Consider the following 20,150-nt stretch of genomic DNA (forward strand, 5'->3'; position numbering starts at 1 on the left):
TAAATATGTCATTTCACTTGGATAAACAAACATGGTTATTATATAATTAATTGGTTAAACAAACATGTCAAATTAAGTAATTACTTTGAATTACACTCAATTCTAATTATAAGTTAGTTTTCCAAACATATTCTAAATGTATTAAAAAAAACTACAAACTCATATAATGTGTGGTGAGGTTATATTTATTCCAAAACCGTGTAGTTGGCGATTTAAAAATTTATAATTGTTGTTCAAACCTTATCATTTCACATATTTATAAATTTATAATTATATCAATTTATATATATATATTTCATTTTTTGTTATTTCAAAATTTAATTTGAAATTTATTTTGTTCATGTTGTTTAAATTTTGGTTGTATTATTCAAGTTTAATGTTAAACTATTTATGTTTGATTGTCATGTATACGAAATATTATTTAAAAAAAAAAACTAATGTTTAATTCAAAACTGCATAAATCACATATGGTGTAGTGGAGTTTGAGGTCATATGTGGTATAATGTGATTTAAAAAAATGTTCAAAACAACATGTAGAGTGCGTTTACTAAAAAAGTTTCAAATCACACTGTTTGCATTTGGAATACCTCTATTATATACAAGAGTAATAATATGTGTATCAAAATTATGCTATAAAATATTACCAACTGATGTGATAGTTTCTTTTAACCAATCACATTTATTTCATATGGGATCCACTGTTTTAAAAAATAGTATAACATCAGCTAAGGTAATGTTTTGGTGTATTGGAAAAATTCTAAACTAAAAATTTAATATATTTATTGACCATCTCCTCTAAACAAGGGTTAAATTAAAATAAAGGAAGTAGACATTAACGTCCAAAATGAAAATAATCATATTGGATTATTTTTCAGCATTCATTATGCGTTCTTAATCACTTATTTTACACTTGGTTCTTAAAATAATTTTGGTTTGTATATATTTTTTTTAATAAAATTATATACCTTGTGTTATCAGAATCCCTTTCTGTGCATTTAGTATGTACTTCAATTTTGAAATTGCTAAATAAACTCATTTGTTTTTATTTGATACCTCAACTAGCACTAATAAAATTTGTTGCTTTTTTCAATACTTATACTTAGATTGAGGACGAATATTACCAAATGAGAAGAAACAAATTTATTGAAATGAGGACGCAATTAACCTGGCAAAGAAGCTTTAATTACGTTAGACTACGACATAACAAGTGGTTAACTATAAACAGATGAAAATAATCGAATCGCACATTTTTTTCCTCGCCAAATTATTGGTTTTTTATTCAAAATTTAAACAAAATTTCCTATTTGATCATATACAGGAGGCAACTATATGTTAAAAAAATGTAAGGAACATTTCTACATAAATATACAGAAATTAAATGTAAAAAAAAAAATCTCACTCAAGCCAACATGGGCTTTACTAAAAATTGATCCTCAACTATTAGACATCATACCGAACCCAGTATTGTTAGTATATCTACACACATCACACCGTTGCATCACCTCTTGCTGATTTTCTCCTTGCCTATATCAACATCACAAAGGTTACTTCAATCAGTATATTTCAAGGGATTATTAACCTAAATAATGAAACCCAGAATAAAAATAATTACAGGATGAACAAAAACTCACCAAATATATTTGATTTCAAGGGAAATCTAAGAGATGAACCCTTAACTTTTAGATCTTTTAGCGGCCTACTTCTACTACTGCTCTGTTTCTCTGTTCTTGACAGACCACTGCTACTTTCTCCTGTTAGAATATCAGTTCCTCTCTTTACCTTTTCATGATATACAGCTGGTGGAGCAAGCCTCAACTGAGGTATATTCTCTACCTGAACAAATCTTTGCTCTTTTTGCAACATGTTCAACATGTCAAACTGCAGCATCCAACACAAAATTTGATTACCTTATTCTATATTCAAGAAGCCTATAAAATTACAATACTAACAGTAACAAGCTAAACATTGCTTCATACCCGTGAGACTTGCTGAAGCCCGTTAGCATAGTCTAACGAATCGTAGTCATGGGGGTAAACTGTTGTTCCATGTGTTTGTTGGGGTCTCGTTGGAAACTTCTTTACTAGACCTTTCTCTACAAGAACTGATTTATTTCTTGACTTCTGTGATTTCTGGTTAGGCATACAGACAGGGCATCCAGATGAGGAGCCAGCACCGGATGCTCCCTTCTCCAAAAGCTCACACTGAGCATGAGTTGCATGACCGCAGTTGAAAACTCGAATGCTTGAGCTAGAAGGGTTCTTGGCAAGAACACCATTGCATATACAGCAAACTGGACTACGAGGGGCATACCCATGAGATGCTCCTTTCTTGAGTAAGCTCATGGTATAGAATGTGTCATCTTCTATCAGGGATTTGGCAGTATCCTGCATAGCATCATTGTAAACAATATTATTAAAAAGAAAACTTAAAAAGTTTAAAAAACCACTACAAGGGAGGTCTATAAAAACAGAGGGGGCAAAAAAAAATTGACCTAAATATGTGATCATTACACGAAGTCCTGTTGTATGTCACAGAATCCAGGTAAATGGACACAAGTAGAACATAGTAGTATACGTGTGAAAAAGAAAAAGTGAAAATACCAGAATTCTTCTTTCAAAGCCATATGTTCCAAGCATTCCCAGTATAGTGAGTTTAAAGTCACCGAATTCCTGGCTACCATTATCAGAAAGAAGTTTGGACATGATAGTTGGAAGTCGAACATATCCTATCATGCCCTCAACAATCTCCTTAATGAACTGAGAAAACAATTTCTTCAAGAGGTGAGCACCTTTGTGGGATCTTGGAATTCTCCAATTGATGATGGACGCCTCTTCAAAATCATCTGGGCTGGGTGTCTCAGCCAATACTCTATTTTGATTTCCTCCTTCAAAAAGTCCTCCATCACCAAATGAACCCATCAAAGGCTCACAAAATCTGTATTGAAATTGAATGGTTATTCTTCACATAAGAAATATCGTGTACTTGTGAAAATTGCAAAATATGACGAGAAAGAAAGAGAAATAGAGAAAAGAGATTCAATTTGACAAGCAAGAAAGAAGATGGAAATCTGGTAGTGAACTTACGAGTCTAGTAATCTGAACCATAGTATCTCTGCTTCTTCAGGATTCAAACGGGGGGTGTTTCGTTGGCACAATCCAATACAGGCATGCAATATATTTTCTATTTCCTTCACCTGTGACAGGACGATCACATATAAGACAAATCAACCAATGTAAGCATACACAAATTTGTTATTGCCAGTAGAGAAACCTAATGATATACTCTCACTGAACATCATATCAACAGACCTCTCCCAACTTTTTGACAGTACTGAAATGCTTTATACAAGCAGCCCCACTTCCCATAGCATCAGCAAGCTTGGCAAACTTGTTATCAAGGCTGGAAAGTGTAAGTAATAGAGCACTGCCAGCATCACCAACCCTTTCTAATAAGAATGACGCAGCATCTATTATTCCATATTCCTGGCATAGGTGTAAACAATGATCCACGCGGTAGCTATCAAAAGTCTCAAGGAACTTGAGAACTGAATCAGGTTCATACTGACACAACAACTGCAAAAAAAAAAAAAAAACTTTAAAACCAAAGGTAGCACAAACTGTAATTTACAAACCATAATTTTTTTTTAAAAAAAAGTAACAGATGGAAGAAAATAACACCATGAAAACTTCTGTAAAATCTAGAGTAACAACAGTATTCCGGAATCAACTTGCTACACATAATACGTGGTCCCAAAATGATCGGAGTATAGAAGAACAACCAAATTGGCTACTCAAACATTTTTTTCTTTTTGAAAAAGAGACACGTATATTAATTATTTGAACAATACAAGAGGTGTAGGGACATGCCCAAACTAATGGAAATATGATTGTTTAACTGAATCCTTGTCTGTGTGGCTGATGAAATGAGTCCTTGAGTTATCAACCATAGAGGTTACAAAATAAAGCAACCACATGAATGATAGCAAACATATTCATATTAGAACAACATATAAGGACAAAGTAGACACGAATATAAAAAAATTCCTGCATTCTTAACCGTAGTAATGGATGTACTCACCTCAAGATAAAGTTCAATCATATCATCAGTCACGTGTACAGGATTACTGCGCAGAATCTTTGGAAAATCAGAGATTCTTTCCAAGTAAGCCGTAAGTTCTTCAGATTTATCCTTCATACTCATTAGATCATCATTTCTTAAATAATCAAAGTTCAGGGTGCCAGATAACTGAATTTCAATGACTGTTTTCAAATAAAGAAAAAGGCTTTTTGAATGAGCACGAAGTTCAGATAAAATATGTGAACCTTCATCATTAAACTGGTCAATAACCAAGAAGACAGTGCCCTCCCTGAAATTATCAGAAATGCTAGAGGTTAAGTTCAGGATAGAAAGAGATGTCTGCATGAAGAGACCACATAACATTTGAAAGGTAACATAGACGCAAAATTAATTAAGGAGTTAAGCATTTTACCTGTTTAAGTTAACCAGCTCTGGAATGCGACAAATGAGTCCTGATCGGAAAGCACCACAGTCATTGCTGTCACTGAGCTCTAATAATATTTTGTTGATAAATGAGAATGCATGAATGGGCTCATCTACATCTTTCATGTAGCTATCCAAAGCAGAAAGATATTGATGCCTGATGGTATGAATTAGACCACAAACCTAAGAGGGCAATAGTGATGATAGTGAGTTGATTTGTCTAAAACTGTAAGTTCGCAGTCCTACGTTAAGTCTTCAATACAACCTCAAAAGAGTAAACGTACCTGGTAAAAACATGCTTTCTCACATAGTTGCAACACATTAGAGGTGTCCCAATCAGTTTCCGGTACTACCTTCAGAAGGGCAAGTACCTGCTTTTCTCTTTGTTTTGAGATTCTGCTATGAGCAGAAGCACTTGATTGCAGATTCTCTAATGTTAAATACTCCAAAATCTTATTGAGGACTTCTTTTGAGACTTTAGCTCTTCCACACGCAACATAATGTGCTATAAACTCAAACAAATGACCTATTTCTTTTGCTGATGGCCACTCTTCTGCTGATCCTTCGTCGTCACCAGAAGTTCTATCTGCTTGTGAAATGCCCTTTTCAAGAATATGAACGAGAGCATCTACTGTATGCTGCACCAATAAATTTTGACTCTCCGTTAAAATGTTCTCTTCTTTTGTGCTCATGCCAGCATCAGCCACATTATGAGAAGAAAGCTCAGGCTGTGGAATTTTATTTTCTTCAAAAGCACATCTCATCACATCTAGGGTAGCTTCGGTGTCCATTACTAAGAGGAAATAAAGGTTCAGATATGGCGCTCCAGATGATAATCTTGAACCAACTCTTGAATTTCGAGCATCAGATGACTCCAACAAAAATTGCAGCAATTCTTCTCTAACAGATGGCAAGCGTGAAGGAGGAAGGTTACCATGTCCTGCATAGAGTAATTTAATGAAATTTTTCCCGTAAAAAAGTTTCATAAACTTAGTGTCAGAGAATAATGAGATTAATCTTTCATCATTGCATTGTAGAATTTCCATAAAATTTAACTCCAGGAAGATACATACAGAAATTTGTTTTACACCCACTAATATAAATACATCAAGGTCATACCTGGCGGAAAAGCAAGGCCTGAAAAACAGTACTTCAAATAAACTAGCATTCGATACCTGTTTACAAGAATTGAAAAATGGGAGGTAAAAAAATGAGGCCAAAAGCTTCATATATAATTGCTAGATACTTTAGATTGAACGCTTCCAGTAAAATTATCATAAGAATAGGATCCTACTAAATCAATCAAGAAAAATGGGGGAATAGAAACACATTTTTTATTGCTCAGAAATTTTTCCAAAAAATAATTAATCATTAAGAAAGAGCAGGCCTGGAGAGAATCATAAACTATGAAAAACCAGACAAGTTTAGCAAGTCAAGACTCAAGATGTTAAGAACCATACCCAAGGGCAGAATTGGCTTCGCTTTGAGTATTTTGTAAAACGGCAAAGAGCTCCTCTAAAGGTGCCCTGAAATCTTTCAATCCTTTATTAAAGAGATAAAACAGTGCACCATAAAGTCCATGCTCCCGACATAACCGTACAACCTACAAAAGAAGTAAACACTAGTTCCTCAGTCAAGGTGTGAAATTATAACAGAACAAAATCCATTGAATATGAAAACTTTCAGTAAACATCTCAAAGGTGTTCACCTGGTTGAAATCCAAGGAAGAAATATCCATGTGAAGGACGCACTGTTCAACTCTCTGTAACCACCCTTTGCTGCTGTAATGCTCTACCAGTGCTTGCATAATCTTCGAATGAGATTAAAAAATAGAAAATAAAAAATTAGAACATACAAATAGCTTGTAAAACAGCCAAAATACTTGAACATTGTGCTATACCTCTGGAGGTAGAGAACCAAGCATGTCCCTTAATATATATGGCTCCAGCAGCTCCAAAAATGTGTCTACAATGATATCGAGAAAGTAATCAGTCAAAGAAGAACATTCTGTGGCAGCAGAATATGACAATGCACTGCATATAGCAGCTTGTTACGTATAACACCTCCTTTAATAAGAAAAGAATTTGCAGCTTAAGTATACCAAAAGGAAACACCACTAGCACAAACTAATTCCCTTTTTCTAATCCAAACACATGTGGAATATGGATTCAGTTATACTGTTTATTAGTGATACAAAACTCCAATCTTGGGTCTTTAACAATAAGTTTGTAATCATGTATTGAACAAGGATATGATCCAGACTGTATGGGCCAGTATATGAAGAGTATGCCGCCCCCCAGTACTGATTTAAGATTCAATGAGAATCAAATAAAGAGTATCCCACTTTAATTAGAAGTATGAGAGAGCTTTTATTTTGACATTGAGCCTACTTTCTAAAAATTTACTTGGAACTAATTATGATTTTGTCACAACAGTAGAGTTACCTCTGCATATTCTCACACAGAATGCCTGCATTTTGCAGTTAAATGCCATAATCACCAATACAGAAATGTAAATTTCAACTTAACCTATGGCATTGTTATAAAGGAACTTCATGCAAGAGCATACTAAAATACCTTTTTGTTGAACAGCAACAAACTTAGAGAAAATTTCATCAAATAGGATCTCTGTTCTCTTGATATGTACACAGAATTCAACTGCAACTCCACCAACACGTGTATATTGCTCTTTTATTTCATTGTGCACAGAACTACTTTTGCTACTGGGATCATCTAGTAGATCCATTTTTTCAATTTGGTTGCAGAATGCCACTGAAATATAAGAAAATACTTCTTCCACATATGAAAGGAGCAACTCTACCAGAAAGGGCATAATGGCCTTCTGCACAGCATCCAAGGTCCTAGGAAGGTCAACAACTCCATGTGCTTGACCATCATAAATTGTCATTGCCATGTTCAAAGCACCCATCCAATCACCTGCTTTTCGTAAAACCTGAATTCGTTCCTTCCAAGGTAGAAGGCGGGACACAATCAGATGCGATGGTCCGATTATGTAGACAGAAGCTCCCCTTATGGCTAAGCAATTGTGATAAGCTTTTTCAGGATTTCCAAAGATATTCGTGAAGTAAGTATGGTAACAAACAAAATCATTCCCGAGAGAACCATCAACAGCAAAACTAGTTTGATGAATCACAGTTCCATCTTTTGCAAACAAACATAGTTGTCCGGTCACAGTCAAAACCACCAGCATCTGGATAGACACAAAACCCTCAGTTATACTTGTATTCCTGAATAGAACTCTCAATACTTGAAGAGAATTATAACACATAATATAGAATTAGATAGAACCCCTGCATGACAAAAAATATAATAAGCTAATATACAGGTACCTGATCATCCAACCAAGCCACGCCTATAGCTGCACTTTCAAGAGACCAGGTGCCATATACCTTTAGCTCTGACTTGACCAGCTTTGCTACCTGAACTTTCCGATCCCAAGCAATTGCAAGCAGTGAAACTTTTTCTGAAACTTCAGTAGGAGAATTCTCTGCAGCAAATAATTATATTAAAAAGCTGTCAATGGAAAATTAAACATATTAAGTCAGAACATACCAGTTGATGAATTGTGTGATTGTTTCGTGCATTTCCAGGCAGTGTAAGGCATGGAACCTTCCCGAGCTCCATCTGGCCTAGAAAGTTGCGAGTAGACTTCCAAAGTTGGACTTAGTCTCACCTTCAACAAAGATTCAGCATTATTATATTGTGAACCAGCAATATTCACAAAGAAGCATGCAGGAATTCACCAAAGAAGATGCATGTAATATGTCTAATCATCTGAAAGCTTCATACCACCAGAGCAGTTTGATATGTGACAAAAACAACAACACCTTCTTCTACCAAAGAAGAGCCTTCATTGAAGAGTTTCCATCCTGCATCCCCACCGACTACACCCCCCATCATGCTGCCAATGCTGCTAGCAGGACCCATTGCATTTCCCTGAGAGGACAGCGAAGCACCTCCAAAAGATTCATCAAAGAGGAGTGGTGAAGCTGAAAGCACTGTCCCCGTTGTTTGTCCATCAAGAAGACACTAGCTCAATCAATATAATAAAGATTAAACTGAGAGGATTTATATATGAAAATCTACATCAACTAGCATAATATATAAATAGAAAACTAAGTGCGCAGATTAATTTCTTGGTGAAGTATGAAAACCTACCTGTGTTTTGACATTGAACCTGCTAAACAAAGATATAGCTGACGAGGCATGTAATAGAACCAGACCCTTACTATCACCAGTCACTGCCTTAAATTGACGTGTAGCCTGAGAATCAAGCCCAAGAAATAATGCATGTACAACTGGTGATGTATGTTCACCAGAGATGACTTTAGCAGCGGATACCTTCTGGACATCCCAAAAAGTAATATGACCATCAAAGTAGCCAGCTAAGAGAATGTCCCCTTGCTGATTGAAGCATAAAGAAGTTACAGCAGAATAAGATCGTTCCCCTTGTAACCCTAGTATTATCATCTGGCACATAAAATGGGATAAGCAACCTCACAAATGAAACATCAAACTACTGCTTGAGAGAACAATAAATTAATTTGAAGTCGGATGTTTTGTAAAATCTTCAAAAATTAAAAAAGCTTTTTGAGTAGCACAGCAGTGTAGTAACATTAATAACTCTATTGCTGCGGTTCTTCTCCATGAAGAAGAAAGATTAGCTTATCAGCTGTATAAATTGCAAAAGGTCTGTTCTTTGTGATTTCCTAGAAACAAGGAACATAAAGCAAAACCAAATTCAAAAGAAAACAACTTTATGGTAATGCAAAGATTATATGGCAAAGCATATTTCAAGCCAGATATATCTTGGAGTGACTGTTAAGATTCAAGTACTACCTGTTTTTTATGGGAACACAAGAGGCATATCGAAACTAGAAATTGGCAACAAATTATCACGTCTAACATATTTAAGAGATCATTCTTCCATGATTTTGTTCCAAAACACCCTACAGCTACATCTCAAAAAAATTCCAAGATTCAACTAAAGCAAAAAAACAGTAAATACAAAAGCATCAAAGAGACAAAATACATATAAGAGATAAGCAAATGCAACCTTTTTTTCCATATCGTCAGCATTATGTGCAGAGTATTTACTGGGAACAACTATAATAACCCCTCTTCCCATTCCTACTGCAATGTAATTAGTATGAACAGCCAAGACCTGCGGTGAACCATAATCGCGCCTAAATGCCTGAGATGAAATAGTCCGTGTGATGTTATTGTTGGCATTCACATCAAAGTATCCCAATGTTGTGGACCCTCTCCGAATACCTTCAAGCCTCATTGGTTGGGCAGCAGCACCTTCTACCCAGTGCATACTCGTCGAAGCATGTTTCTTCTCGAGCTCTTCAGCTATTTCAAGTGGCTTCATGCAAGGCTGTGATTTCTTTTCTGCTCGTTGACTGATTCCCCTGCTCTCTAATTGCCCAATTCTCTCCTCCACAAGTTCTTTAATCTCACTCGTGGAGCTAGCATCATCACCATCGAGATCATCATCATTGTCATCCTTCATATAAGGTAAATTGTTTATTGAGTCTCTCAATTCTAATTCCTCAGTCATCGACTCCACTGCGAGTTCTCCACTATTATCAGCAACAGCCCAACAAGAACTACCCTTTCCATTATTATCATTAACACCTACAAATTCTGAACTCTCATCCACTCCAGGCTCGTTTTCATCACAAGAATTAGTCCCGACGTTTCTATTTTCAACATGGTCAACAGCAGGATTCTCATCAAAATCAATATCCTTCCCAACATTCACTGAAGTAAAACTTGCCTCGGTTTCCCTATTTACACCCAACAAGCCTTCTCCAGCACTGCCAGCCCTTGATTCATCGCTCTCTGTTTCTTTACAATGAAGAACTTCACCCACAAAAGAACTCACCGCAACTCCATCTCTTGAAGTTTCATCAGTCTTCTCATCATCAGTATTACTATTATTAACTTCAACTATCTTTGAATCTAAACTACTGATTTCCGAACCAGTCACATTCAAGTCACCAGTAGAATTGGAACCCAAATCATCAGAAACAACAGTCTCAGAATCAGCAGCAACACCAGTACCATTAGTGGAACCCGATTGAACACTTTCGAGAGCCTTCTGAAAACCCCCAATCCCAACACTCCTCCTCGATTTGATCGCTGCGGCGTGCGGAGTCGGCATCGACCTCGAAGCAGCCGCCGCAGCCGCTAGCGCCGCCCCGGGCTTCGCATTAGAACGAACTCCTCCAAACAACGACGGCAAAGGCCTCGACCCCCTCCGGATCACGTCATCGGACGAATCGCCGAGCTTGAACCGCCCAACCGAACTGGTTCGAGACCCAATTCGCCTTTCCTCCAATTGTGTGGGTTTAGGACAGTTCGTAGGCTTGCGGGTCCCGTCAATCGAAGACTGGGAGGAGAGTCTGGAGGCGGAGGATGAACGGTTGGGATCGGAGGAGAGACGGCGGGAAGCGGAGGGTGGAGATGGAGGAGGAGACGAAGAGGTGGAAGAATCAGAGTCATTGAGAATGTCGTCGATTGTACGGTGGGGAATGGAGTTGAGTTGGTCGTCTTCGTCGTCATCGAGGAACGAGCTGAGGTCGAGCTCCATGGTTGGTGACTGGGCGGAGCGAGGGAAGTGATAATTAGTCGAGTCTCATGGGCCAATTCCGATTCCGAAGCAATTTCTGGGAAAGAATTGTCGTTTCGGTCGATTATTTCATCCACAGTTTCAATTCCATGGACTTCCTCTAGTTGTCGTTTACACTGTTCAGTCAATCGAGTATTTATTTATTTATTTCTTTTCTTTTTAAGGATTGTTTTAAAAAAAATCTTCTAATATATGTGAGGTACATCTTCCGTGCATGATTTTTGGTGCACTTTTTTTTTGTTAAGATCGTGTAAATTTAAAAAATAATTCAAATAAATTATATTACTGAAAACAGAGTTGATAAATTATATTTACTGAAACACAGCGTTGAAATATGTTACTTTTAACAAATTATTTGAATTAAAATTTTGACACATAAAATTTAGAATTTATTAAAAGTTTACAAAAACATAGTATACAAAATCATAAAAAAATAAAATTAGCAAGTACCAAAAATAAGATGAGTGTATAGGTATACCGAAAAATAAAGTGTGATTGTAAAATTTCCTTAAACATTATTGTCAAAAAAAAATTCTTCTAATATACATTCAAATTCGAATTAAGATTTTTTTTTCAAAAAAAATTATTTAAGTTGTAATCTTCTATTGTATTTCTTTTTATTATTATTAATTTATTTTTTATTTTTATGTTTGTGGTTATGGTTATGGCAAAAAATTTAAAATTTTCTAATAAGCAATATACAAATTCTTTGCTATAGCACTTAACTATGAATTTTTTTTAATAGGAAATCACATAAAATATGGTTTTTTTTCATCAACTTTGATAAATGTGAGGTTTTTAACTGTGTATTTTTTATGACTTTTTTTTATTTTTTTATGGATTTTTTTCTATATTTTGGTTATCATATTTTTTTCTGAATTTTTTTTTTAAATTTATGTGATAGTAACCAATTATTACTATCAATTTTTTTTCATAGTTTTTTAGTGATATGGTGGTGACTGATCACCACCATCAAAATAATTTTTTTTAGTAATATGATGACAACTGATTACTTAACTAGGTCTAAAAAAAGAAAATTAAATATGAAAAAAATTGTGATGATACCTAGTTACTTAGTTAGGTGTGAAAAAAATGAAATCTAAATAAAAATATCTAAATTGATCGTTATCGTAATTAGTTATAGTTAGGTCTAAAAAAAATCACATCTGAAATAAAAAAAGAAAGGAACTTGTCGCCATAGTACCTAAGTACTTAGCCAAGTGTGAAAAAAAAAAGATGTAAAAAAAAAAAATCTAAAGTGATTGTAAACTAATTATAGTTATCTATCTCAAAAAAAAAAATCAAATCTGAAATGCAAAATCAGATCTAAAAATGCAAAATCATATATGAAAAAATAACAAGTACAAGAACAAGAAGAACCAGAATAAGATCTGAAATGAAGACCTCATGCCACCGGAGTTGAAGCTGTTGAATGTGGGCGACCGGAAAAAATGGAGAGATAAAAAAAAATTCACGGAGGAGAGAGAGATTGAATATTGTGTTTTTGTTTATGGTAATGTATACTTTTTGTGATAGTCAGAATCTCGTGATCCGCAGGGAGAAAGATCGGGTAAAATGCTGTGCAATCCCACACCGCCTGGGGAAGGTCATGTGTGATGATTCTAAGATTGTGTAGGTATGAGACTACACGGTTGAAGATGACTTAAATGGATTGATGGGTACTACCTATATCAACAAGATGCATCTTCTTTTCGGTAGCCTATCACTTGAGAACTCCAAAGTTAAGCGTGCTTGACCTGGAGTAATCTCAAGATGGGTGACCTCCTAGGAAGTTTTCCTAAGAAGCGTGCCAAGTGAGGACAAAGCACGCTGGAAAGACTTGTGTTGGTTTGTAGTGCTAGTCGTCATTCCAGGAAGCAGTCATAGTGACGTGGGGCATTACAAAATGGATGGGCATGTGGAAGATTCCAAGAGTATTACCCTCCAGTCTTTGAGGGAGGCCTAGATCCATTCAGAGCTGAGCAATGGATGGGCATGATCAGTTCTATTATGGATAGTATGGGGCTGGTAGGTCACGATAGAGTGATTTGTGCGACATATGTATTGTGGGATGATGCCGAGACGTGGTGGGAAGTAGTATCCCAGACTCGAGATACCAGCTGTGATGGATTGGAAAGAATTTAGGCAGTTGTTCAATGAAAGACATTACTATGATGCAGCCAAGACTTTTAAGATGAATGAGTTTCTAAATCTCATTTGGGGAAATGCAACAATAGCCGAGTATGTTAACAGATTTGATGGGTTGGCCAAGTTCGCTTTTGATATGGTACCCACATATGTAGCTCGGAAGGAAAGGTTTATTCAGGGATCGAATTCCAAAATAGCTCAGGGCATTAGAGTTGCCCCAGTGCATGAAACCTCCACCTACGCTCAGGTAGTGCCAGAGATCATGGAGCTAAGGTAGTGACACCACCATTATTTGGAGCAAGCAAGAATGAAAGCTGGAAGACTTATCCAATTTGTGCTCGGTGCAAGCGGCGTCATTTGGGAGAATGCCGAGCAAAGGCATGTTTCTTATGTGACATGGTTGGACATTTCAAGAAGGATTGCCCAAGGCTAAGAAAGGATGAGCAAAAGGGGATAGACAGCTCGACTCCAGCTCAAGTGTTCGTTCTGGTGTAGCCAAAGACTGAGACTAGTTCCTCAAGGGTGGCAGGTTAGCTTTCTAATTTTGATTTTTGTATTATGCTGACTGGTTTTGGTGCCATGTTGTTTCTTTTTTTGTGGCATCTAGAGAGGCATAAAGATGATATGCAAATCACATGGTTATGTTATGATGGAAAAGTAATACTGTATTAGTGATTTAAGAGATGAGTTGGATTATGGTAAAAAGGACTCATCAGTGGTTTTGATAAGGCTGGTTATGACTGGCTTCGGTTTAATCTTGGATACGGATTGATTAGCTAAGTCTGAGGTGATGTTAAATGGCAACGAAATGATAGTAACTCTTGGGCATGAGAATGGGAAGCCTTGTGACAGTTGGCAATGTGCATGGATTTTGTATGCTGATGACATCTGTATTGAGAGCTAGAGTTTTACTACAGGGAGATGCATAGAATTTTTAGCTAGTGTGGTGGATACCACTTGGATTGTGCCAGTGGGATTGGGACAAACTGGATTATTCTGTGAGTTTCTGGATATGTTTCCAAGGGATTTGCCAGGGTTTCCTTTATATAAAGAAATAGAATGGTGAGTGGATTAGTGCCAGGAATGGAATCAGGACTAGGGCGCGGTATTGAACGGCTTCAGCAAAGTTGTAAGAACTTAAGGCTCAGTTATTGGATAAGGTGGATCTTTGATCTGGTTAGTACCAGTTGAAGATCAAGGAGAAGGATATGCAGAAGACTGTTTTTATATTAGATAAGAGAACTGGGAGTGCTGAGTGATGTTCTGAGAATTTGGTTAATGCCAAGATTGCTTTGATGAATCAGATGAACGGAGTATCCAAAGGATCATCTGAAATTGGATTTGTGAACGTCTTGATTTACAGTATTATAGTATTTCCTCAGTTGGAGATTTTCCAAGGTCAAGGAATGCCTCGGTAGGCAAGAGTTTCCCTGGACGGACAAGATATTATATGTGCCTCGGGAAAGAGTTATGAGTCTTCTTATAGATCAGAATCAGTTTGCAGGTTGTTATGACACCTCAGTGACAGGGAGAAAGGGATTGCCTATGCATCATTTTGGTTAAAGGGTCTGACTAGAACTTGAGTAGAGTTGCTAGTGGGCCAGGTGGCCAATTTTATGATTGAGATTACTATTTCAGAAAGGATCAAAAGGAAAACAATTAAGTGAACCACAGATAGGAAAGATTGAGTGAAAAGTCTTAACTGGATTAGCTAAGAGTTATACAGTGTCAGGTATGAGTTTATTGTGGTATAAGGACCGGATTTGGAATCCGATGGACACTGGGATCAATCGGGAGATTCTAGATGAATCTCATGCTACTTTTTTATTCTCTTCATTCAGGAATCATGATAGTGTATCAGAGATTGAAAGTTTTATAGTGGTTGCCTGGGATGGAGAGGGACATAATGGAATACATGGTAAAGTTCTTAACCTGTTAGCAGGTCAAATTAGAGTATCGGAAACCAGTAAGGCAATTGCAGCCTTTGAATATTTTATAGTGGAAATAAGGAAACATCGCGATGGGTTTCACGGTAGAGCTGCCCAGGATAGTGGGCCAGTATCAGTTGGTTTGGGTCATTATGGACCAGTGTTTAAAGTGAGCCACTTCTATCAACAAGGACAAGTAACACAGCTGATCAGCATTCAGATCTCTATGTGAAAGTAGTAGTGTGCCTTCATGGAATCCGAGGTCTATCTTATCAGACGAGGATTCAGTTTTTACTTCCAAGTTTTTAGGAAGGTTGTAGAAGGCCATGAGTATATAATTGGAATGTAGTGCAGTTCATTATCCTCAGACTAATGGTAAATCAGAGAGAGAAAGAAAGTTACCCAGTATTGGAAAGGTACCTTATGAGATGAGGTGTAACGCCCTAGTTACCCCAGAACAGTTACGGTGAACCGGAAATTTGACCCGTTACCCGAGTCCTTTGGTTAAAAACGTGTTCTAAGTGTTATTAACAGGTTAAGGTGAAAATCAATAAAAAGGAAAGGATATGTTTTATTAAGTATATAAACTTCTCATGAGCTTATCAAAACATTTACAAGTTATTTACAACTCAAAATGGTCACTACTGTTTCAAATTTACAAACCCGCCGACCTAAGCGGCAAAATAGGGTAAACCCCGTAGTCCCTCTGAGAACTCATTGGCCGTGGTGGTCAAGCGACCGCATATGTACACATCACCACCTAAGCTCTCCACTCAAGGCTGGGTGAGCTTTTCTTTCCCTTTACCTGCACCACATAGCACCCATGAGCCAAGGCCCAGCAAGAAAACACAATAAAACATGATATAATATCAACAATGATCATAATAATCATTCAGGACTACCAGTCCAAAACAGATATGCGACAGTCGCAAAAGTCACTAAATTGGGAATAGCTCCTTTCAGCCTTGTGACGATAGGGTCACCGGGGCTTAACAGGTAAGTGAACCTTTCATTAGCTTAACCAGGACAAGTGCATGGTGACTGGTCACAAACATAACCTTCCTCATGACCATAAAGTCATAACCCTAGAACATCGTTCCCTAGCCATGTGACAAGTAGTCACCTGGACCTTATGCCCTGGCTCTTAGTAACTTGTCTTAGACTAGCCAAGTGCTTATAAGTTTCATCGACCTTAGGGTCGGTCCAGCATTAATGCCTTGGAGCCATTCAATGCTGATATCGATTAGATCTAATCTTCATTCGGCCCTGTGTTCAGGACACTTATGTCGTTTCTGACTCTTAGGTCAGTGTCCCTGACTAGTCAGTGCCATATACAAGTAAGCAACATTCACTAACATTTAATATGCAATCCATGTCTACATTTATCAATCAACATGCCTTAATAATAATCACGCATGTCATATATACACAGGGTGCAGTTTTCTTACCTCAGATTCGAGCTAGAATGAATGAAAGAACGACCTCAGAGAACGATCAACTTTTAGTCCTTTAGCGGTCACCTAGTCATAACCAAACACGGGACACCATCAATAAAAATGATCAACATAGGTTCCCAAACCACTATCTAGCCTTCGGGACATCAATCCAAACTAATCCAAGTAGTAAGAATGATCCTGAGGCCTAAAACCATGTTCCCGGGGCCAAAACACTCAAACGGGCTCAACCTTGCTCAAGAGCTGCGGCCCTAGCACCTTGGGCTGCAACCCCAAGTCACCACTAAAGCAAGGGCCGCGGCGCCCTACATCAAGGGTCGCGGCGCCCAGCAAGAGCAATCTCCCCCACCTGCTTCTTCAAGCAAGGGCCGCGGCTCTCCAAGAACAGGGCCGCGACCCCCAACTTTGGGCCATTCCCAAACACGTTTCCAACTTCCCAAAGCCTCCAAAATCATACCTAAACATTCCCCAATCATCAAATCAAAGTTACCAAGCTTCCCAATGCTCCAAAACCATCAAAACCCAAGGCTCAATCGAGCCAAAAACTCAACGATTCACAAAGTCTAATTCAAAGCTTAGAAACTCTAAAAACTCAAAACTTTAAACTTAGATTACCTTCGATTGGGTTGTTTCTCGTCAAATCCTTCGGTCAAGAAGCTTCTAATCTTTCCTAGGATCGCTATGCCTCGATCCTCGCTTGATTTCGACTCCTAGAACTCAAGACTTCTTCGAAAAGGCTTCGAACGGTAAAAATGAACTACGGAAAGAGAACGAGAGATTTTCTAACGTACGTTCTATCTGACAAGCTACTTCAAGCTAAAGTAACCTCAAATAAAACCTAGTGCTCGGGGTCCCAAAAACACTCCCGGGGGTATTATAGTCAAAACTTCCAGAATTCCATCCTGATCTCAAACACTCCTAATTTATCATCAAATAAAATTCTTATTACCCAATAATTGACCCCGTTATGAAAAAACCGCTAATCCATTATATAGGTACATCTCATGCTGAATAGCTCAAATATATCTCCATAATAATGGGATCTCATTCACAATTCACAATATGCACCCAAATATACAAATATACCCTTAACGGGCCAAATTATCAAAATATCATAATACTCAAATGTGGACCCACATGCATGCATATAACATCATATTATAATATAATTCACATAAACATGCATATTATCATTTAATGGCATAATTAAACAAGTATGGCCCTCCCGCCCTACTAATCCCGCCATTAAACCACATCGGAGGATTTAGGGCATTACAACTATCCCCTCCTTACAGAAATTTCATCCTCAAAATTTACCTGAACAGCTCGAGATACTGACTCTGCATATCTGACTCCAGCTCCCAGGTTGCTTCCTCGACCTTGCTGTTCCTCCACAATACCTTAACCAAAGGTATCGTCTTATTTCTGAGGACCTTATCTTTTCTGTCAAGTATCTGAACTGGTTGCTGTAGAGTCCAAAGAACTTTACTTAGCTAAGTTAGATAGTAGTATAATAGTAATAATAGAATTATCTTTATGACTGTGGATTTTTGGTTCAGACCGGGATTTATTTGGACACTCATAGTAGTACTTGTAGATTTTCTAAGTTTAACCTATAGTTTAGGAATATTAATTTTAACCTAAGGTTTGATTAATATGACTGATATTGAGGATAATATTTATTATATTATAAGGTTTAGATAAGAACCAATAGGATAATAGCACATGTTATGTATGGGTTTATTAATGATTAAGTATTTTGAGGATTAAATTTATTTAGGTTAAAATTTGAATACTCTAAGGTCAGTCAGCAGCTTTGAAAACGTTAGAGGGCTTAGTCAAGGATGTTTACTCAATTTAAATTAAGCTAAAAATGTGTAATTTCATGTTTAAATAATCAGCGTATGCCGATATATCGCAGCTATAGGGGCGATATATCGCAGCACGAAGATACAAAAAACACGAAACGTGCACGATTGCCTCGGGCATACTGGCCCAGGCGATATATCGCCTATAGGGGGCGATATATCGCCCCTCTCAGCATAATTTGAAAGTTTTTGAAATCGTTCTCCCTTCAAACCTTCAACCTCTTGATAAGTCCAGCATCTTTTTGAACGAGTCTTTAGCCTCTGCTGAACGATAATTCAAATGTTTTTCACTTAAAAAGCCATTATTTTTATTCAAGTTAAATGAAGATCTCTTCATTCCTAAACTCTATAAATAGGACCTAGTACCCAGCCATTATTCATCTATTACTCTAAGTTCAGAGGCTGCAAGTTGCTAGGTGAGTGTGAGAGTGTAAACACTTGGGTTGGGAATTATAAGCTTATCAAACACTTGGGAAGTAAGGTTTTGTAGCATTTCGGTTCAAGGTTTAGATTGGTCTTATAAGTCTTCAAGGTATTTCCACACTCTAGTTCAATTGATATTATTTTATCTAAGTTCTCATAGTCTTCTACTCATTCTAACCTTATTCTTATTCTTGGTTAGGAAATCCAAGTTCTTAAGCACATAAGTTTTTGGTAAGTATATTCTCAATGGTATAGTTCTTCCATTCTTTTCATCCATTTTCTTCAATTTACTCACCCTGTTATAAATGGTTTTTAGGAGTGTTCCAAAGTCCCAACTCTTCCCGGTATTTTGGTAAGGAAAATAGGATAGGATTTATGTGTTATATGCTTTTATATGTTATCTTATGATTTTATGTTATGCAATATGTTATGTTGAGTATGATTGTAGACTTGGGCATATGACCTATATGACTAACAAGCCCCAAATAGATTATGAGCATATGACTTGCTTAGCTAGCAAGACCCCACTAATCTAATGGGCATATGACTTGTTTAGTTTATGGGACCCCGAGTAATAATGGCCATTATAGTATGTATGTGACATAAGTGTTATGATATGTTTTATGTTTCTTATGAAATTTATGTATATGGACTATGTGTTAGAATTTTCCTTGCTGGGCATTAGGCTCACTCCTTTTTGTTTATATGTGCAGGAAAATAGTCTTAGTGGCGAGAAAGATTCTTGGAAGCTTGGGGAATGTGTATTGAGGCGGAATGGATTCAAGGAGTCGAGAGTTTCGGTTTTCGAGGATGTAGTTCTTTTGTTTTCTTATGGTTTTTATATGTATCTTTCCGCATTTTATTATGAAATCTCTTTTTAATTATGTCATGTTTTGATTTTAAAACAATGGGATCCCATATCCTACTTGATATTTTATGTAAGTTTAACCTTTATTTTTACAAGTTTCTTAATAAAGTTATGGTCTTTTCACTTGTAAAGATTTATTAAGGATTAATGTTTATGTATAGTTTTCGTTAATGGTCCAAAAGTCTAGAGTAGTTGGGTCATTACAGCTGCTCCTCAAAGGAGAGATATGGCTCAAGCTCCAGATCTTCATAATTCAAAATATGATTCACATCAGATACATACCTCCGAAGAGCTGAAACATGAA

At 36.9% G+C, this 20,150-nt stretch overlaps 1 protein-coding gene across 1 annotated transcript; it reads right to left on the reverse strand.

The window, feature by feature from the left end:
• Nucleotides 1–1,224: 1,224 nt before the first annotated feature.
• Nucleotides 1,225–11,298, reverse strand: LOC133797417 (uncharacterized). Its single transcript, XM_062235309.1, has 19 exons — nucleotides 9,577–11,298; nucleotides 8,679–8,990; nucleotides 8,310–8,549; nucleotides 8,073–8,193; nucleotides 7,850–8,007; nucleotides 7,077–7,710; nucleotides 6,401–6,465; nucleotides 6,209–6,310; nucleotides 5,961–6,103; nucleotides 5,620–5,675; nucleotides 4,785–5,440; nucleotides 4,490–4,683; nucleotides 4,078–4,366; nucleotides 3,309–3,572; nucleotides 3,084–3,193; nucleotides 2,601–2,934; nucleotides 1,977–2,384; nucleotides 1,632–1,878; nucleotides 1,225–1,524 (listed from the first exon to the last, which is right to left on the reverse strand). The coding sequence occupies exons 1-19, from the start codon at nucleotides 11,116–11,118 to the stop codon at nucleotides 1,499–1,501; spliced, it is 5,901 nt and encodes a 1,966-aa protein (XP_062091293.1). The 5' UTR covers nucleotides 11,119–11,298; the 3' UTR covers nucleotides 1,225–1,498.
• Between the last annotated feature and the right edge of the window lie 8,852 nt (nucleotides 11,299–20,150).

This window comes from Humulus lupulus, chromosome 8 (genome assembly GCF_963169125.1).
Source record: "Humulus lupulus chromosome 8, drHumLupu1.1, whole genome shotgun sequence".
Taxonomy (NCBI): Eukaryota; Viridiplantae; Streptophyta; class Magnoliopsida; order Rosales; family Cannabaceae; genus Humulus; species Humulus lupulus.